The sequence below is a fragment of the Felis catus genome, chromosome B1 (assembly GCF_018350175.1).
Source record: "Felis catus isolate Fca126 chromosome B1, F.catus_Fca126_mat1.0, whole genome shotgun sequence".
Lineage (NCBI taxonomy): Eukaryota > Metazoa > Chordata > Mammalia > Carnivora > Felidae > Felis > Felis catus.
The window spans coordinates 195,604,168-195,625,149 of record NC_058371.1 but is presented as its reverse complement, the minus strand read 5'-3'; the positions used below and the strand labels follow the sequence as shown (position 1 = coordinate 195,625,149).

Below are 20,982 nucleotides of genomic sequence, written 5' to 3'. Positions count from 1 at the left end.
AAAGACGGGACACACGACTCAAGTGTAAAAGGAGCTTGAGATAAACGTTTAATTTGTTGGGGCGCCTGGGTGACTCAGTCAGTTAAGCACCTGACTTTAGCTCGGTCATGATCTCACAGCTGGTGAGTTTGAGCCCCACATCAGGCTCTGTGCTGACAGCTCAGAGCCTGGAGCCTGCTTCGGATTCTGTGTCTCCCCCTCTTTGCCCCTCCCCCACTCATGTTCTGTCTTTCTCAAAAATACACATTAAAAAAAACAAAGTTAAGTTCATTGTAATAGAAAAATAAAGGTATATTTCTAATACTCCTGAGTTTGCACACGGAACATTGCATGGTAACTTGGGTGGGAAGAGAGAAGTGGACTTAGCTGCTTAGTAGTGTGGAGGAAGGTGGCAAGACAAGCCTATGTTTCCTTCCCGATCTAATATTCTCATTTTACAAAGCACTCAGTGGGAGCCCAGACAGATGAAGCAAATTGTTCTTAATCACAGAGCTAACTAGAATTGAGGTCTTCCAAATCTCAGGCTCACATTGCCTGCTGAAATAGTTTGTTATGGTTTTACCAAAAGCAACAGGATGGGAACGGGATGCCCTAGGTTGGGCAGAACCAAAGCCCGGAAGCTGAGCCATTTGCCCAAATTGCAGTTGCCTGAAGGAAGAGTCATTAGGAGAAAAGCAAAGCCGACAGTCTCTACAGTTCATCTGACTCCTCAGTTACATCTGAGGACACATAACCAGTGCATCCAAACTGACTGACCCAATAGACTATCATCTATAGAGTATATACTCATGTCACAATTTGCTCAGCAGCATTCATTCCTAAGGCAGGGGCTTGCCAGTGAGAATGTCTGCCAATGTGACAGAATCTCTGCACCTTCAACCCAAGTGACCTTGGATTATTTTCTACCTAAATTACTGTGTGGCTTAAGATTACTTTGGCCAAAAGTGCATGCCTTGAACTAGCTTAGGTAAGCATGTGAGCCTCTTACATTTTTTTTAATGTTTATTTATTTGAGAAAGAGAGAGAGAGCTCAAGCAGGGGAGGGGCAGAGAGACAGGGAGAGAGGGAGAGAGAGAGAGAGAGAGAGAGAGAGAGAGAGAGAATCCCAAGCAGGCTCCACGCTGTCAGCAAAGCGCCCGATGTGGGGCTCGAACTCACAAACTGTGAGATCACGACCTGAGCCGAAATCAGGAGTCGGGTGCTTAACTGACTGAGCCAATACAGGTCCCCCAGCATGTGAGTTTCTTATAAGAATGTTTCTGGCTCTCGCTCAAGACCAGACACGTCTTTGGGCTCCAGGATGCATTGGAACTAGGGGTTTGAATGCCTTCAAAAACTCTGTCTCCATCTTGCATTTCTAAGGCACTGTTCCCTTCCTCAATTCAGTAATCCTGGAAAAGGAACTCACTGGTCTGTTTGGATCAAGAACTCACCCTGAGCTGACCAGCTTGGCTAGAGAGGGTGAGTCACAATTAAATGCCTTCTGCCATCGTTTAAGGATGAGCTGGGAACAGACAGGCACCAAGTGTTCATTTTAGTATTTATTAAGTGTAGGGCTCTGTATTAGGCTCTGGAAACAAAATGCTGGCGAGGAAACAGATTCCTCTCTCCAGGAGACTCCCACTTTGGAAGGGAGAGTGACCTAATAGGGCCGAAGCAGTGCCACCACCATGGGGAAATCTCTTCTTGCACAGGGCTTGGATTGGATTCTGAAGTTAGTAAGCAGAGCAAAAAAGGTCTGTGGTCAAGTATGACTGCCCTAAGTACCTGAATGGCACCCAACACAACAAGATTGTCGAAGCAGGAGACCCCCAGAACAAAACTGACTCGGCACAGATCCATACCTCCCACCTCTCGCTCAGGGTACGGTCTCCCTGAAGGGACCGGCAGGCACCATCACCACCATCGCCCACCTTATTGAGAGTAGTTCTCTTCTTCTCATGCCATTTTACCGAGTGTGTGGACTTAAAGCTTCAGAAATTCAACACTTTTACCACGTGACTCATTAACTTGCCAAAGTCACACCACATTGAACTTGAGAACCAGAATCTGAGCCCAGGGTTGCCTGACTTCTCAGTCCATGATCACTCCCCTATGTTCCGTCTCCCGGAGTTGCCTTTTCCCCATTTTCTAAGCCGTTTAAAGCTGGAGGACCCAACTTGTCCCTCCTGGGAAATCCCTGGCCCTCAGCCCAGAAGCAGCACAGAACTCTGCTCAGGTGAGTCCGTGTGAGCAGCGTCGGGCGGGTGCTGGACTGAGCAGAATCGGAGGGTCATCCGGACAAGCGCAGGGGACAGTGATTCCAGGGCAACGGACACAGGGACATTCGTTTTCCTTGGTTGTATATGCTATGAAGAGCTGATCGAGGAGATGTTTATAAACGGGGAAGGGAGCTTGCTGTTTTTAACCGGTTATAACATGTTGGTTCAGTGACCTGATGGTGCACTTCCATGAACCATTACTTTACACTTGACTCTTTTTCTTAGATGGTGGGCTGATAAAGAGGCTGCCGGGTTGACACAGGGGAGGCTGGCCATGCCCAGAGCTTCCATTAAGCCATGAAGCATGGACTCTTCAGGCTCTGGTACAGCTTAGAATCCACCCAGGATCGACATTTTGCTCTTTCTACACGGCCATCGAAAACCTTCCACCACCTACCCCTGCCGAGGGCCCCGTGCGTGTCTCAGGTGGGAGGGGCTCTCAGCTCCTATGCCAGTCCCTCTTTCCAGAGCTTTCCTAGCTCCCTGGAACTGTACCTATGTTGGCAGATTCTTTTGGATGTCTACTCAGATAGCCATACTTCCCTTTCCAAAAAGGTACCCCCCATACCAGGAGCTAAAACTTGGTAGAGTTACACCAATGATTCCTAACCCTAGATGTTCATTTTGGAATGCGTGTGCCACACACACACACACACACACACACACACACACACACGCTCACCTGAGTGTACAAAAGGACATAAACAAAGCCCAATTAAATCAATCTGAAGGGCATAACCTAGACACCTGAACATATTTTAAAGACTTCCCAATTCACTCTCCACCAGAATTCAGAGTCACCGGCCCTAACCATTCCCCCTACCACTGGTCTGGGATGAGCATTTGATAAAATCCTGGCCAACAAAAGGAATGAGAAGTCTTCTGGGAGGTGGGGCTTTGGGGAAATTTTTCTTCTTTCTTTAAAGGAGACATGAAAACAAGATGGATCCCCTTTCCTCTTTCTGACCCCTGGGTTTTGCAGTATAAAGACATAAAAACCTGGAGTCGTTGCAGCCATTTTGGGACCATGAGGTAGCCAGCCTAACCGCCAACAGGCTAAGAATGGCAAAGACAAGAAGGAAAGCATCTGGGAACTTGGTGGCATCTTTGAGCAGCTTTGTTCAACAATCCTGGAATCAGCTTACCCTGAGAATACGTGTGGTAAGAGGCGATTAATATTCTTAATTGTCTAAGACACTTGAAGTTAAACGTTCTGTTATTTGCAGCCAAAAAGCTCTCCACAGATATACCCACTAATGAGCTTCCCCTGCCTACTGCCTGAGCCATTTCTAACAGGCGCAGAAGGACATCAGCAGCTGGGCCCCCCCAAACAGTAAGCCTAGTGAGACCCAGTCTTGCTGCCCAAAAGACTAATAACTAACGTGAGCCCCGGGGCGTGTCATTAAATAACTAGTTACCTTGAGAGCTGTTCCAATAATAACCCTGACATTTGTTATGCACTTACTTCATGCCAGAAACTGTGCAAAGTGCCTGAAGTATGTCATTTCATTCCATCCTTAAAATTACCCAGTGAGATAAGTATTATCTATGTGTTACACATTAGGCAACTGAGACCCAGAGAAGCTGAGGAATTTGACCAAGTTTGCATAGCTAGAGAGTGGCAGGGGGCAGAATGCCCGCCCCGATCTGTCAGACTCTCGAGACTTTCCTTCTTTCCAGGAGACCATGTTGTTTCATTTCCCTATGACTTATGATGCCCTGTGTGTTCACACATTCGCTGAAGTGCTTAACGACGCGAATAAAAGGCATTCATCATTGTAATCCCTAATGGAGATAACAGAAATATTAGCAAAGGCTGAAGTGAAAACAGTTCAAGTGAGGCCTCATTTTTTACAAGGCCAAGGAATGATTTACTTTATCACAGCAAAGAATTTTATTTGACAAATGCATACTTTATCATCTCTGGTCTGCTGAAAATGTAAGTTTACATTTTTCCTAGCCATAAAATTAAAATAATTTTGGCTCCAAAAACTTAAGAGAAACCCCATTCCAGGTTCAAGCATGTCCCTGGAAATGAAGAGGCTAAATGTGGAGCGTGAATGAACTCCATTGCCGTTGGGCGGGACAGACTGGAGTCACTAAGAGCCCGGTTCAAATCCTGGTCCTCCCTCTTATTGACAGCGTGATATCGGACAAGGACCCATCGCTCCACTGAGTCTCTGCTTCCTGGTAAGATGACAGTCACAACTGCCACTGGGGGCCTGGGACGACGATTAAACCAGATGGCCTACGTAATACTGCCTGGCAAAGCAGATGCGATAGAAAGGCCACCTGTTATGAAATATACATACAAAGTGCCGAGCGCGGTACCTGGTGCAGAGTAGCTACTCAGTAAACCTCCGATGTCTTCCCTCTACCTTCCCTCATCTTCCACTGTCTTCAGGAGTGAGCCTCCAAAGATGAGCCAGGCTAGGTCCCCCCTGTTCTCGGTTGGGGAAGGAGGTGTGGGATGGGGTGCACATCTTGGTTCACTCAGCTTCGATGGCATCTTCCTCCACCCTGACCCAAACACAGGGCAGCTAGCCAATCCGTTAGTGGGCCACCTGCCAATTTGGAAGACAAATCTGAGAAAGTGTCAGAGGATAAGAACAAGCGACAGAGCAGGGGGTGGGGAGCCGTGAGAGGAAATGGTTAAGCTGGTTCAACGGCCAAGAGTCTTTGGGAAGCCAGGAGGAGACAATCCACACCGCCCGCCCCATCCCCAAATTAGAAACAAATGAGGAGATTTCAAGGGAATCTAATCTGCTGGTGGGAGAAGCCAAAGAGGGGCCTCAGCAGATTGCCTATCCGTAACAAGGGGGGCCCTCACAGGATTGGTGAGCCAAAACTGGACTCCCAAGTTGCACCAAGAAAAGCACACAGAAAAGACCAACAGTTCACGTGCTTGTTTGGAATTGTTGTAAGTTTTTGAAGTCCTGCCTCCCGTGATTAGGGTCTCACGTCAGCCCCAAGAAGCTCCTAGGACAGTCACCATGATCATCATTCCATTTTGCAGATTTGCAGATTGAGGCTTCAAAACTGGCAGTATGTTCTGGGTCACATAAGGGAGCAGTAGATACACTGAGAGATGAGTTTGTCCAGTGCTTTCCTCTTTTTTTTTTAATATTTATTTTTGAGAGAGAGAGAGAGAGAGAGAGAGAGAGAGAGAGAGAGAGAATTAGTGGGGGAGGGGCAGGGAGGGAACACAGAATCCGCAGCAGGCTCCAGGCCCTGAGCTGTCAGCACAGAGCCCAACGCAGGGCTCGAACCCATGAACCATGAGACCAGGACCTGAGCCGAAGTCAGACACTCAGCCGACTCTGCCACCCAGGCGCCCCTGTCTGATGATTTCCAAACAGAATCCAGGGCCCTGCAGCTGAGGTCAAGCCCCAGAATCGGTATTTTGTGAAGCCGCTCAGGTAATTCTGACAATCAGCCAGGTTTGGGAACCACGGACGGCATGTACTAAACTCGCTGTGGATGAAGAAAACGGAGCCTGACAGGGGTGGAGGAATTTGCCCAAGGTCACACAGCTGGCGAGTGGCTCAGACAAGGAGAGCTCAAGGTCGGAAGAGGAGTGAACAGGAGAGACTTGGCCCTGGGACGGCTCGGTGCTCCTACTTTGCTCAGAGCTGGCCGGGCGCTTGGGCCCGGGGTCTCTGCTGGGGCCGCGGTCCCATGAAAAGCTGCAGGATTCCCTTCCATGTACAAGACAGGGGCACGAGGGCTTAGTAAGTTCTGCCGGATGGCAGGGGGTTGCGGCCAGGGAGGACTAAGACTTCAGAGGAAGGCAGAGAGAAACAAGGAAACAAAGGCTCCTTCTATGGAAGGCTGGCTATTTTTGTTTTAATAAAGCCACTTGCGTGCCGTGATTTTATACAACTCGAGTTAGGATAAACGATTCGGAATGAAAGCTTTCTAAGGATATTTACTGGGTATACAAGGAACAATCTGACACACTAAAACACTTAGGACCGAAATAGAGGCAGCAGGGAAGCGTTCCTGTAGACGTTGAGTCCTCGTTGTCGCACACAGACCAGATCTGCCTTTGCTCACGGTTGTTGATGAAAGTTTGTCCACACCCGTGCTGTGGAGGGCACTAGGCAGGTCAGTGAACCCGCTACATTTACACGAGGAACTCATCGTACTCTGATGTTGCCAAGGTCACGGGGAAGTGGACAGTGTCACCTGCCATTAGCAGAAAAAGTGGTACAATATTTCCGAAACGCGGTTTGGCAAAATTTATGAGAATATAAAATTGTTTTCAAAATACCCTTTGAGCCAGAATCCTACTTCTGGAAATTTAGTCCGTGGATAATAACATAAAGGCAAATACAGAAAGTTATACATAGGATGCTCAACAAAGCATAGTTTCCAGTAACAGTGAAAACTTGGGAAAACAACGAATGTCCATAGATAGAGGAATGATTACATAAGTTATTGGATTATCCACTCAAAGACCAGGAAGCCATTACAACTGATGTGTGTTTACGTTATGGATGTTTACCTATGATAGCACTTAGTGAAAAACATACATCGCAAAGTGAGTTATTTAATGTAATGCAACTCATTATTAGTATAGCCTCTGGACTTGTGGACTGATGCACAGAGAGATCTAGAATGTGGCTTTTCATCAAAATGTCAATGATAATGAGCAGGGCAGGGGCGACTGTAACCTCTTTATTTTCCTCTGTATTAAGTATTTTACAGTATGTTAAAATAATTCTTAAAATTCTATCTCATATGAGTGGACTTGTGCTATGAGGCAGGGATCCAGGTTTATACTTATTCCTTACTGCTGGCTAGTTTTCCTAATATTACTTGTTGAGTGATACACCCTTTCCCCACTGATTTGAAAAGTCATCTAATGCTTATTGCTGAGAAATAGGAAGGTTATTCATATTGTTTAAAAATTACCATTGGTATACAATATTATAGTAGTTTCAGGTGTACAAGATAGCAATTTGATATTTTTATACACAATCAAATGATCACCGTGACAGGTCTAGTTACCATCGGTCACCATACAAAATTATTACACTATTGACTGTATTTCCTATGCTGTACGTTCCATCCCCACGACTTATTTATTTTATAACTGCAAGTCTGTACCTACCAATCCCCTTCAACTATTTATCCCATCCTGTCACCCCCCTCCCCTCTGGCGACCACTAGCTTATTCTCTGCACCTAAGAGTCCGTTTCTATTTTGTTTTTTTCACTTGTTTTTTTAGATCCCACACAAAAGTGAAATCATATGGTATTTGTCTTTCTCTGTCTGACTTATTTCATTTAGCATAGGACCCTGTAGGTCTGTCACAAATGACAAGACCTCATCCTTTTTTACAGCTAATGTTCCACTGTATGTACATATATACATAGCACATTTTTATCCATTCATCCATCGACTGGACATTGGCTGGTTTCCAGATCTTGGGTGTTGTAAATTATGATGCAGTGAACATAGGGTCACATATACCTTTTCAAATTAGTGTTTTTGTTTTCTTCAGAAAAATACCCAGAAGTAGACTTATTGGATTACATTCTAGTTCTATTTTTAATTTGTTGAGGAACCTCCATACTATTTTCCACAGTGGCTGCATCCATTTACATTCCCACCAACAGTGCATGAGTATTTTAGAATATCTATATAATCAGAAAAATGACAGAGGTCTTTTCATTTGGAGACTAAACTTAGTCCTAGCAATAAATAAGAAACTCCAACCTGACTTAATGGAGATTGCAAATATTCATTATTTTTAATATATCTCTACATGCAATCCACTTAAATGTTCAGTCATGAAAGAAGTTTGTTCACTCATTTGAAATTGCTTAGTAAGCACGTACTGTGAATCAGCCACAGGGATGCTAATAAGTAAGGAGTATCACACAATACCTAAGAAGTACCTAAGGCTTCTGGGGTATCTGGCTGGCTCAGCTGGAGGAGCACGTGACTCTTGATCTTGGGGTTGTGTGTTCGAGGCCCACATTAGGTGGAAAGAATAAATTAATTAAAAAAGAAAAAAGAAGTCAGGCTTCTGAGCCCAGCAGACCTGGGTTTGGATCCCTGTTCCATCATTCCCCAACTGTACAACCTCCTCCAACAAGTTACTAAACTGCCCTAAGCCTCAGTTTCTCCATCTGTCAGAGAGAATACAAATACCCACAGTATTGGTCGCCCAGCACTGTGAAGCAAATTGTCCCAAGAGTTAGTGGCCTAAAACAACATTAATGACTTATTATCTCTCCTAGTTTCTGTGGACTTTGGAGACACCTCAGCTGGGTGCTTCTAGCACAGGGTCTCTGGTGAGGCTGCAGCCAAATGAAAAGCCAGAGGATTCACTTCCAAGCTGGCAAGGGGCGGTTAACTGTGGGTGGGAGGTCTTCTCGCAGTGGCCTTCCCCACACTGCTGCTTGAGCGTCCTCATGGCATGGTGTCTGTCTTCCCTCAGAAGGAACAACTCGAGGGACCACGGTGGAGGCTGTACTGCCTCTTGAACTCCATCACGTCTGCAGTATTCTACGGGTCACATGGGTTAGCCCCGATTCGGCACAGGAGGGGAGAACACAGGATGGGAATACCAGGAGGCGATGGTCATGGGGCCATCTGAAAGGCTGGTTACCACACAGGGCACTGAGAAGATGTCTACAAAGAGCTCAGTATACCTGCTCTGCATCCATAATGAGCCATGGTGACGACAAAGAGCAAACAGAACCGTGCTTCACAAATGGGCCCCAGGAAACTGGGCCTGGAGACGTCAAGTGGTGCCACTCATCACACAGCCCATTGGTTGTTGAGCCAGCAGAAGCGCGGGTTTTCTAACTTGCCTCTTCGGGGTCTCTCTTTCCACTGAGAAAATCCCAGTGGAGACCCAGAGAAGAGGGACCACTTGCTAGAATGAAGCAGTCACCAGAGTTGAAGACGAACGGATGTCACAGAAGCAAGCATGGGGAGGCAGTCAGAGGTTCTGAATGTCAGGCTGAGGAGGTCATTGTCCTCTCATGGAAGAGGACACTGAGCCACGAGGGGAGCCACTGAGGAGTTTGGAACAAGAGTAACTTAATTCAGACCCATGGGTCAAGTTCATTCTCACAGCTGTGTGCAGCACATTGTGGAGGTCTCTGCAGGAAGCAGGCTGTTGGAGCAATCCGGGCATCAGGGGATGAGATACGGTAGCTAGGAGGCCTAGCCACGTGCCGCCTGTGGATTCAGGTTAGTTAAGGACTGAGGTGGCCAGGTCACCAGGATTAGGTGACAGTGGCTCACTGAGCTGGCCTGTGCACAGTACCGGTGACATCTGCCCCTCCAGCCCAACCTCCAGCCCTGAGCCTCACTTCAATCTACAGTGTGGGAGGCCCAGGCGCATTCAATACAACTTGGAAACAGCACTTTAAAACAAATAGTCTGCCTTTCCTCTCGGTTCCAGCTCTCTGGGGTGGAAAACTGATGCGATGAAGGACCAGACAGAATGGAATGTATGCGGTTCTGAGCTCGGCCCAAAGGCCCCACTCTACAGAAAGGTTCACTTCCCCGGGCTGATGGTGTTGGGAGGGAGGGTGCCCCAGGCCAGGCTGTCAGTCCAAGCCTCACCTCCCCTATCAGATCTGTCCTGACCGCTCCCTCACGCCGTCCAGACAGAACTTACTTACCCCTCAGCGCCCCTCACACTGTTTAGCAGCACGGCTTCTCTCCTGACACCCAGGATGCCATGACGCCCTGGTAACTTGAGGGCAGAGAACGCATCCCTGGGCATCGCATGTCCCTAGGGCCCAGTATGAACACCAGGGTTTTGCTAAGTAGAAGTCTGACAAATAATTCTCCCTCCTAATTCCATCAGTTTTACATCCAGACGCTAAGGTTTACAGTCACAAGGGTGGCCATCTGGCCACCAAAGGACTGAATGCACCACAGCCATGAGCTGCCATTCATATCACAAGTATAGTAGATTTATCACCCATTTTCCAGGACAGTAAAATGCCTTGTTCTAACAAAGGACATCTTTCTTAAAGAAAGATGGAAGCAAAGTGACTTGAGAAAGGAACATTTTGTTTGTCCAATCGGCCCAACAATTCTATGATGGGTTAGAAGTGGCCCTGTCTATACCTAGGTTTTATTGGGCAGATAGAACTTAACAATTGGATTGGAATGGCTTTAGACAGAGCACCCCAGCTTAATACCCACTCCCTATTGTCATACATTCTTAATCATTCTTTATTCATTTATTTACCTACCTAGTCCCTGATGGCCCACGAATTTGCAGCCCTGCAATGTGGCACACTCCCCAGAGCAACGTCTTCTTTGGGAAGCAGCTGTTTGAAAGGTTCTTTCTTGACCTGGACTGAAATCTTTCTATAGCTTCTGCCTACCCATCCTACTTCTGAGGTCCTATAGGTTCTACAGTAGAAGATTCATCTTTTTCTAAACTACAGTGTTTCACCTACTTAGAGAGTATGATCAGAGTCTCTCTGAGGCCTTCCCTTTTCCATATTAAGCATACTGTCTTCCTTCAACTGTTTCACAGGACACTGGATCCCCTCACCATTATCAGAACATGACCTGTCATCCTCTTAAAGAGGGGTACTGGGAAGGGGGAAAATGCTGCAGGCATGGTCTAATTCCTTACAGTGCGAAGTGTAATCCAAAAGCCCGCAGCATGAAGTACCATTTAGGAGCTTGTTGTAAATGCAGAACCTTGAACCACCCTACCTGGGGTCTCCTGGATCAAGATCCTCCGGATGATCTGTATGCACAAACCACCTTGAGAACAAACTCTCTTGGCATCAATGTAGCCTAAGATCATATTGGCTTTTGAAGGTGATTATGTCCCACCGTTGACTCTGACTCCTGTTATCTGAAATCCTTATTTTGCCACACACACTGCTAAGCCACATCTTCCTATATTGGCTTCATTGAAGCGTTCAACAGGGTCTTTACACTTTGAAGAGTCGTACATGTGCCTGGACTAAGGTCTTGAGGACAAAACACAGATCACGTTCACCCCTGTCTTTGGTTCCAAGCAAAGGCCCCGGTACATAACAGTTGCTTATGGAAGAATTAAGAAAAGAATAAATCAACAGCTGAAATGAGAAAGGAAATTGAGTCACGCTGTTAAAACAATTTGTGGCATGACTGGATCCGGGGCTCCGCTTCCGGGACTGGGACCCTCCCGCTCGTCACCTCTGCTCCCTTGACATCAGCTCTGTACCTGGGCAGCCCCCCGCTCTGTGTTCTCAAGACGGCTGCCATGGCTGCTCGGGGCCATAGCCTTGCTCGTTCAAGTCCAGTGGGCAAAGAGTCATCTGGAAACCTCAGGGGATGGAAACTTTTTTCTTTTCTTTTCTCTTTCCGAAACCTCAGCAAATGTCCCCTCCAGTTTCATTAACTTTCATGGAGTTATCCACTCATATCTGAGCCAATCCCCGAGGCCAGGAAAAATTAATATCCTAATGGGTTCAAGCCAGTGAGGATCCACTCCTAGGGCTTTGCATGACTGGAAATGGAGGAGGGCTCCACCAGGCAACCAGGGAATACTGTGGGAGGTGTGGTGGCGTGGCTGCTGGGGAGGCAGTGAACAGATGTCTACCACAGTGCTCGGTAGGTCTGCATTTCCGCGGCCTTTGAGTCTTGCAACGGTCTTCCAGGATGGCCAACATTACAGCAATCACTAGCCTGGGCGATGGCCAGAAAACTTTTCTATTTTTAAATTTGACACACAAATTATTATGCTCCATCACATTGTTTCAGCGATCGACTTTAAAGGGCCCTGGCTTACCTCCTCCTGGAATAATAAAGCAGTCGCAGGAGTTCTTTGGGCCACTCCAAAAACCACTCCAGAGCGGTTTGCCACACATAATAGAGGGTGCACTTGAAAGGCAGCATCCAATGACCAGTTCTGGCTGAAAACTTTTGTGTTTTTTGAAAGTTCAATAAGCAACAGAAGTGACCACAATGCGTTTGAAACTTTATAGCATGTGTCTTCAGGAGACGAAGTGCCTAAAACTAGATGGAAAGACTTGTAATTTTTTAAATTAAAAACTGTAGACAGGAGAGGTAACAGTCAAAGTAAAATAAGCATGAATCCTACTTTTTTCTTTCAAAAATAAAACCCGAGGTATGGGGAAAATTGTAATATGGAATTCAGAAATCTGCTTTGGCCATATGTTACACTGCATGTTCGCTGTGCCTGCTCTCCTTGGGCCAAAAGGCTCTCAATGATGGGTCAAGTTTAGGTGGGGAAGACAAAACCGATGGGACCAAAAGCGCAGGGTGGGGGTGGGGAGCACACTTTCTATCCTCAAGTCAGGGATCAGAGGGCAAACTTAACCGCCACCAGCCTCTTTAGACACTAGTGGTCTAGGCGGTCGGTGTGCGAAGGTGGAGGGACCAGCGGTGGACATCACTACTTCTCGAGACACTCAGGCCGGGTCAACTCCCCACAAGGAGGTCAGCGTTGTGATCTGCACAAATGGAAGGCAGCCAAAATCAGTACCCAGCCTTGTCCATCCCGTCCCAGAAATGGTTTGTGCGGATCCTGGCTCTACCATGGACTCAAGGAGGGAATTGGTTATAACCACTCCCTCTCAGCTTTGGGGCCCTCGTGTGTAAAATGAGGGCAATGATACTCATGTTGCAGACCGATGTGAGAAAAAAATTAAAAAAAAAAAAAAAAAGCTCATGTGACAAGTGCCTGAAAATGTCCAGGACAAAGCGAACCCTACAAAGACCATTCTCCCTCCTGCCCCGGCTCAGTCCCCTTCAGTGCTCTAACTTTATAAACATACAACTAAAGTGCTTTGGTGTGATCACAGACCTTTGGTAACTTCTCTCTGCCTTTGCTAGAATGCGTGCAGCACTCAGCTTGTACAATCATATATATTTTTCAAGTCATACCTTTTAGTGCTGCAGTAATTGGATTAGGGGGAAAAAAAAACTGAAAAATCTTCCAGTTTTCACACGGACGTAAAAACAACACGAAATGACAGCAGGAGCATGGCTTCATCTCCTGCTGAACGTACCGTCTTGGGCAAGTTTAGTTTAATAGTAGATTTAATCACAGCTTTTACAACAGCAGCAACAACAAACATGTCTCCTGTTAGATTGTAAGATCCTTGAGAGTTGAGCTCTCTTTTATTCAAACTTCTATTCTCCTGAGGAACACAGGGAGAATACGGTCTCCGTCGAAGCCCGGCCAAAATGGTAGGAGAGGCTGAAGGGAAGGATAAAATGAAATACTTTGAAGGGCTTATTGCCTTGCAAGGCTGAAAAGGCTGCTTAATTGCTAGAAAATAAAAAACAAAGAAACCACCGTTGAGAAAGCATGGACTTGTGGCCTGAGGACTACAGAAGTCACGATTTTTTTAAATTTCTTCAACTTCAAATCACTCTTGGGAAAGGGTCACCCTGGCCTCGAGACAGAAGGCTTCCGATCAGGTCTAGCTTTGATTCCGTGACCTCTGGGAAAGCTCCTTCTTCTCTCCAAACTCCAAACTTCCTCAACCACACAGGGTACGAAAGAACAAGTTTTCTAAAATCCCTTACAGCTGTAAAATTAGGTGTCCAAGACTTCTGCGCGTACTTGTGGCAGTAAGTCTCCCCCGAGAGAGGCGCCCCCCCGCCCCCCGCTAGACACTCCCGGGACAGACCTGGACTGTCCTTCCACAGGCTCATGGCTTCGTAAGCAATAAAACACAAGGATGCAAGTGACTGTGATTCAAGGTGGGAAGGGGGAACGGCCATCCAAGAGGCGCTCACGCGGAATGTGGGCCGTGCAGACGAGGGCCAGCTTCGTGGCGGGGGGGCATGCGTGCCTGTCTCCGGGTGGCGGATACAAAGCACGCACCACGCCAGACAGCGTGCCTCAGTACGAAAAACACCACACAACCGGGCCTGAGAGAGACAGAGCCAGGCCCTCACAGTGCCTGAGGCCGGCTGGCAGGAGGCAGACATCTGGAGCGGGAGGGAGGCCAGGCAGAGGGACCTGGACCTCAAGACGGGAGGGCAGGGCCTCCAGCAGCACACAGGAGCGAGCCCGAGCTCAGCCTGCGCGGAGGCGGGCAGGGCACGGGCCGGCGGCGGGAGGAAAGGCAGGCGGGTGGAGGGTGGAGCCCCTGACGTTGCCAGGCTGCAGGGTCTGGACCCGAATCCATCCAACGGAACAACCTAACGATTCGAAGTGACCGGACGCTTAGGAAACGCGACGTGATCGCTCATCCAGTACCCGAACACATCGTTTACTGTCACTACAAGGCAAACGGCAGAAGGAAAACACCCCCACGAAAAGTAACTGGAATGAGTTTATTTGCAGAACGTCTGAACATCAGGGACAGTCCGACCCACAATGATCCAACAGCAGTCGTGACACGTCCTGGGAGGGCTCTTGCACGGTCGCTGGACCACATCCGTGTGCAGCACCAGCTGGACAGTTCTCCAAATTCACAAAGCCATCTAACCTGAGTAGTGCACAATATAGCATGAGCATGATACAGTAATAAAAATACAATATCAAATACTCACTACTCTGTGAACTATAGCTACTATAGAAACCATTTAGGCCTTTTTTTAAAAAATGAAAAAAAATAGATCTATTAGAGCTTTATTTCAAGCATTTTCAGGTGGATACAACTTTAGATATTTTCACTCACAAGAGATAGCAAAAGAATGCCTTCTGAAGTATCTGTAGATAAAATACGTTACTTGTTTAAATGTTTGCAGTCTGACGCGTACTTTGCCAGGTAGGAGTTCAGAGAAGAGAATGAAACCGTGCCGTGGCCAAATCCTGGCTGCTGACCAAGACTCGTGGAGTTTTCAGATTTGTCTAAAAAAGTTTACATCAGGTGAGAGAGAAGGGAGAACGTAAAGAGGACCGACGTTATTCTTCTCCAGTGAAGCCGTCTAAGTCCAGAGAAGGGCCGTTTCGGATTCCAAGTGTGCCGTCCAGAAGTGGAATTCCGTCCGGGCCAGGGAGCGGCCTGCGGCTGACTGGGGGAGCTGAGAGGAAAGCGTTAACTGAACAACAGAGATGGCCACGGAGAACACAAGCTTCCAGAGGCGCCGGGCCCACACAGAGGCGAGGGGCAGCCAGGACTACGGGGACAAAAGCAAGCTGTGCTCACTGAACTGCACACATAGAGCTCCTAGGAGGGTTAACAGTTCTTGACATGGGCTCCTGGTTGTAGTTTACAATATCTGCCTTCACCACTCTCTGTCATAAAAGAAAACAGAGTCATTATCAGGACATCAGACCATTTAGAAAGAGCTCCTTAAAGTATATTTTTATTTTCTGAACTCTGGTGAACTCCTGATGACAGACATCATAAATGAAGCCGGAGCGGATATTAGAAGAATCAATCAGAGAACAAACTCATGTAGAGCTCAGACGGTGGGGAGAGAGGGACGTGGGTTTTTGTTTTTTGTTTTTTGTTTTTTAAGGATGGAATATTAGGGGCGCCTGGGTGGCGCAGTCGGTTAAGCGTCCGACTTCAGCCAGGTCACGATCTCGCGGTCCGTGAGGTCGAGCCCCGCGTCGGGCTCTGGGCTGATGGCTCAGAGCCTGGAGCCTGTTTCCGATTCTGTGTCTCCCTCTCTCTCTGCCCCTCCCCCGTTCATGCTCTCTCTCTGTCCCAAAAATAAATAAACGTTGAAAAAAAAAATTTTTTTTTTTAAATTAAAAAAAGGATGGAATATTAATTCCCTTGCCGAGTCTTCCCCGGTTTCATGACGCTAACTTGAGGTCACCAAAAGTCTAATAAAAAATTGACAAATCAACATGCCTTATAATTTAAGGCAAAAGAATTAAAATTAATCATTCAGCATATTTTAATTCATAGGTAAGACCTCATAATTTCGAAGTAAAAAAGTCATTATTTATTAATATTTAAATAGACCATTATTTCCAGCCGTTAACTTTTTTAGAATGTTTGCAGCAATTTGTGAGTTAGTAAGAAAATGTGTAAATGTTAAATAGGAGTCACATATAAAGGAGAAATGTTTTGAGCAGCCCAATTTTTAAAACTTTCCTCCCAAATCCCTAACTTACTTCCAAAGAGCTCACTATTGGGTTATGAATAATGTTTCTAACAAAATACAGAAAGAAAAATTTAGAAGATTACCTCAGATTCGTGTTTTTAAAATAATTTCAACCAAAAGACACTTTTAACTCTTCTTTCCATCCCTCTAACCCACACTTCAAGGAATATCTTCAATGATGAATTTAGCAATTATGCCCTAAGTAATAATTTAAATTAAAACAGCTCCTTTACTGTTCTCAACTCTATTACTAAGTCTGCACACACGAGCAGACAAAGAAAGGTAATTCAAGGCAAATTTTAAAAATACTCTTTTGATTACCACGCTACTTCAGGAAAAATGGGAAGGAGTGAATAATGAAATAACTGTCTCAATTCTCCACTTCACTGCACATGCAATAAACACAACTATAAAGACAAATATGTTTGAAAGTAACCGAAATGTTATTTTAATTTGTTCCAATTCCTTGTTTAATTTGTCGGTCTCCTGGCAAAGAATCAATTTTCCAAAGTTCTAAAACAGGACTCACACAATATTAATTCCCAATAATGTGCAATAATCATTTGAACTTCAGAATAAAGAACAAGATAGCAACCACTAGTTCTCCCGCCCTCCTCCCCCAAGTTGCAATCATTTGCCCATTAATACCTGCACTACTGTACTGAACAGATTCTACTCTGAGCAGAGTTGGTACGTTGATTATCTTCTTCCGGGTACTTCACTATTTCTGCCCTGACAATATGCTGCCAATTCCGTACGATACAAACAAGATGAGGAAGAAAGAAAAACAAAAAGAAAGAAAGAAAGAAAGAAAGAAAGAAAAAAATGGAAAGTATGTTCAATGACGATAATAGAAGGGGGCATCAAAGAAGAAAAAGAAATACACACATAACTTTCAACACGTCACAAAAGAAACAGCAGAATATATGCATATAAAAGGAAAGAAAATGAACAAAGACCCAGGAAACGTAATTCTTTGCAACTCTATTTAGTTATTGAAATAGACATGGCTACTGACCCTCCCAGACGGGCTGTGAGTTCTATTTTTGGTGTCACAGTTACACATAACATACGTAGTGCCCAGAATTTCAGAGGACAACAAGGAATTTCAGGGCTTTTCTATGCTTAAGCACAGTGAAAGTACTTAATTCCATCTCCTTCGACATTACTGAAGACCCCTCTTTGTGCCAGTCATCCTGTACTGGGAATGCGTGGGGGAGTTCACAGGCTCTGTTCACAAGGAGCTCTGGACTTAATGGGCAGAGAAACACGTACACAGCTAATTGCCATACAAGATAAGTGCTCTACTAGTGGACTTATACTACGCTGTGGGAACACAGGGGAAGGAGTAATTAATTTTCTCTGAAGGTGGGGAGAGGATGCATAAATCCGAGGAAGCCATGGGTCACGATCTTTACATTTAATAATGTCTATTCCTTGTCAAAGATTTAATTTTGAGGCTCATTCCCTCATCCCACACAACCCTTACCTTCACGCTTCCAAATTCCATATAGAAGTAAACAAGCTGCAAAGCATACTTTTCTATCATTTAAAAAAAAAAAAAAAAACTCCTGACATACAATATTTAAGCCCAAGAGCTGTTGTTTCAAATATCTAAGTGTTTGGTTGAATGAAAAAGCACAACTAGTTTGCTCGGTTTGGATCGCTATGACCCTGAAGATAAGAAGAGAACGTATCACAAGCAGGTGTGATAAACATCCCCTCGAGTGTGGTAGACTTGAAATTATCCTCTCTTGTTTTATGATTTCAAATACCTGATTTCAGAAGAACTCTCTTCATAATAGTATTTCTTAACACATATTGAAAAGCACATTAATCTGGGCAGCTGTTTGTGACGACATTTCTAGAGACTGTGGACAAACAACTGAAAGCAAACAAAGAGGGCGCTCTGGTATATTAGCCTTGGATGGGCTCCGCTCCAGTTCTCTAGCAAGCAGCATTAACTTCTGGACAAGACTCGTGATTTACTAGGCATTTGGCCTGATGCTATCAACAGAAGCATTACCAACTGCCACATGAGGTATTAACGTTGAACACCATTATCTGACCTCCTCAAACCTAACCGTTTCAGGCCAAACTATGGGTTACAATAAAGAAAAGGGATTTTCATAATCAGTAAGCAACTCATTAATCCTCCGCAATGTTGTTTAAAACCTATCCTATAAACACAACCAGGTTACTGACCTGTGGTCAAAACATTTTGGTTGAAGTATTGACTAACATAAATGAATTGGATTTTCACCATTAATTTTCATCAAATTAACGGAGAACTAACAAGGCAGTATCTTTCTCGGAGGCATTGGCTGTCCGACATAAAGCTTTATACGAAGTTTCTGAACTGGAAGTTAGACCGAGGCTCTGCAGATTCAAAACTTTGCTTTCTATGAGGAGAAAAACATAGCTTCCATGCAGTAAACTTCATGGTAGGTGATTTCATAGTAGTCAGCTTGTTTACAAGCCACTCAGTGATGTTTTCAGAGAAAATGTTACCTACAAAACATCAACTTCTACTTGTGGAGCCACAAAGTACACTCTGCTATTATTCTCTGCTATTAATCAATGGAGTCAAAATAAAGAAGTGGCCCTAAGGGGAAAGAACACCAGCTTAACCCTTATTTGTCGAAGAGTATTTATGAGTGGATACTGAAAACGAACTTGTAGCTATGTAGAGGGCAAGCAAGAAAGCAACCCAGGAGCTGGGGCCATACGGTGTAAGGAGTAGATAGACTCGTGGGAAGACACTAAAGATAAATTTGGCCAATTCTGTAATTGTGTCCTAATCCAGACAGCAGCAACACATTTACTATGGTAAAACTCGTAGTCTGTCATGTTCAGGATGTGGAGTAAACATACCCTGAAGGCTAAAACACCTGTCACTATCACTCATTCAAAGCCAATCACTATTCTAGATATCGAAGACATTCAGATAAATAATATATAATCTCTGGTTTTGAGATGCCTAAGAGTCTAGCATGGAACACAGGTACATAAAATATTAAAGAATATCATGATGGATAAACACTCAAAGTGGAACAAAATTGTAGAGTACCATTTAAAGCATGGATATTGCATTTTTTTTAAAGCACAGTACTTTGCACACCGTAGGAATTTAAAGGAAACTACTTTTCTTTTTCTTCCATACAATGTGCCATCAGATGCTGCCAGTAGCTTTCATTACGTTGGGTGAAAGTTACTTTACCGCTTTGGTGCTCACAACTTCCTGGTCTATAAAACACGAGGTTTATATACATGGTCTCTAAAGTCCCACCTTTAGATCTGGACACCATACGAGAAAAGTAACTTTAAAAGGTGAGGAGAGAACGAAAAACATGGGATATGATATGGAGATCCATGAAGCAATGTTCAGTATCCGAGAATTAGAGTAGTATGTACAAAGTGAGTAAATACGTTTCACAAGGAAGACAAGGATGTTCAGGGTAAGAAAAGAATCCCAGTGCAGTTTTTGTGAACAGGTTGAAAAAATTTATAAAGATTAACGTGTAGGTTAAGAAGAATCTATGTTCCTCATGGCTCCTTAAGGAAGATCAGTTTTCAGATACAGCTGAAGAGAGGGACCCTGGGACCAGGGGTCAAACAGTGCTTGAGTCGTACAGTCATGTGCTGACTTTAGTTAAGTCTTGAGCATGCCTACCACATACCAGGTCCTATACTAGGTAAGTTCATATATAGTATGAAAATACTCAGAGGGGGCATAAGGAATACATATGTTTTTAGCAAGTTTAGTATCTCAGACATGAGAGAAATTTTTGTTTTAAAGAAACTAATGCTTACCAAGTTCGAACCAAACAGAAATACAACAGTTTATTAACTGGCAAGTGAAAAATGTCAAGGCTTAAAAATGTATTAAGAACTCTTAACACCAAGTATATATGGCAAGGCCTCCTTGCAATTCAGACTGAAAGAAGGAAGACACAGGACAATGTGTTTTCTTCTTAGATGATCTGATGGATTACTGAAAAGCTAAATGCTGTACGTTTTAGAGAACAGCAATTGGAAATTCGTTCTTTCCCCTAAAGGTCTGACTACTTTGTAAACAAACAAACCAAAAACTTAAGCAACATGGGAAATGAGGACATCTGTTAACAACTAGTCCTAACTTTTATAGGATGCTACAGGAGAAGAGTTGAGGGGAGGGGTGGGGCAGGGTGGAGAACAGATAAAGGATACAAATGCAGCTATTGCTTAAATCAGGGATTGTGGAAAAGGCATCCAGAGTGCACATTAAGTATCTAAATAGCTGTCTGTCCCCGCTGATTCTGGGAGCTCCTTGAGGACAAGGACTTTAATGCATTTCTCTCTGTATCCCCAGACGCTGCTGTGGTCCCTGGCATGAAGGAGGCCATCAAACAGTGTCTGCTGTATTAATGAACTGTGTGCCCTTTCTTTCCTCCCTTTTCCCCTTTCCCTTCCTTGCAAAGCTTGCAAAACGTGCTGGTAACTTGTTTTCTAGAACTTCCTGAGAGGAACAATGCAGGTTAGAACTAAAATAGCAGAATCTCTTTACATAATCACTGAATGGAACTAAGACTCTAATCTGATTATAAATACCTATCTCACAAACTCAATTACTAAAGTATCAATTCCCATGGGTCTGGTGAGTCTACCATCCAGCTCCTTCTCCATAAAATAATACAAAACACTATCAAATGTTATA

At 44.9% G+C, this 20,982-nt stretch overlaps 1 protein-coding gene across 8 annotated transcripts in view; it reads right to left on the bottom strand.

The window, feature by feature from the left end:
- Positions 1–3,690: 3,690 nt before the first annotated feature.
- Positions 3,691–20,982, bottom strand: part of RAB28 (RAB28, member RAS oncogene family) — a 96,758-nt gene continuing 79,466 nt past the window's right edge. The window contains exons 7-8 of one of the 8 annotated variants that reach the window (XM_006931211.4): positions 16,935–17,029; positions 14,542–15,248 (exon numbers count right to left, since the gene is read on the bottom strand). In XM_006931211.4, coding sequence (XP_006931273.1) covers positions 16,940–17,029 — 90 coding nt within the window. In that variant the 3' untranslated portion in view covers positions 14,542–15,248; positions 16,935–16,939. Of the gene's footprint in view, positions 4,826–6,162; positions 13,468–14,485; positions 15,463–16,934; positions 17,030–20,982 lie in introns of those variants that run through there. The other 7 variants (XR_006597223.1, XM_003985517.5, XM_045056580.1 and 4 more) reach the window with 7 other exon arrangements.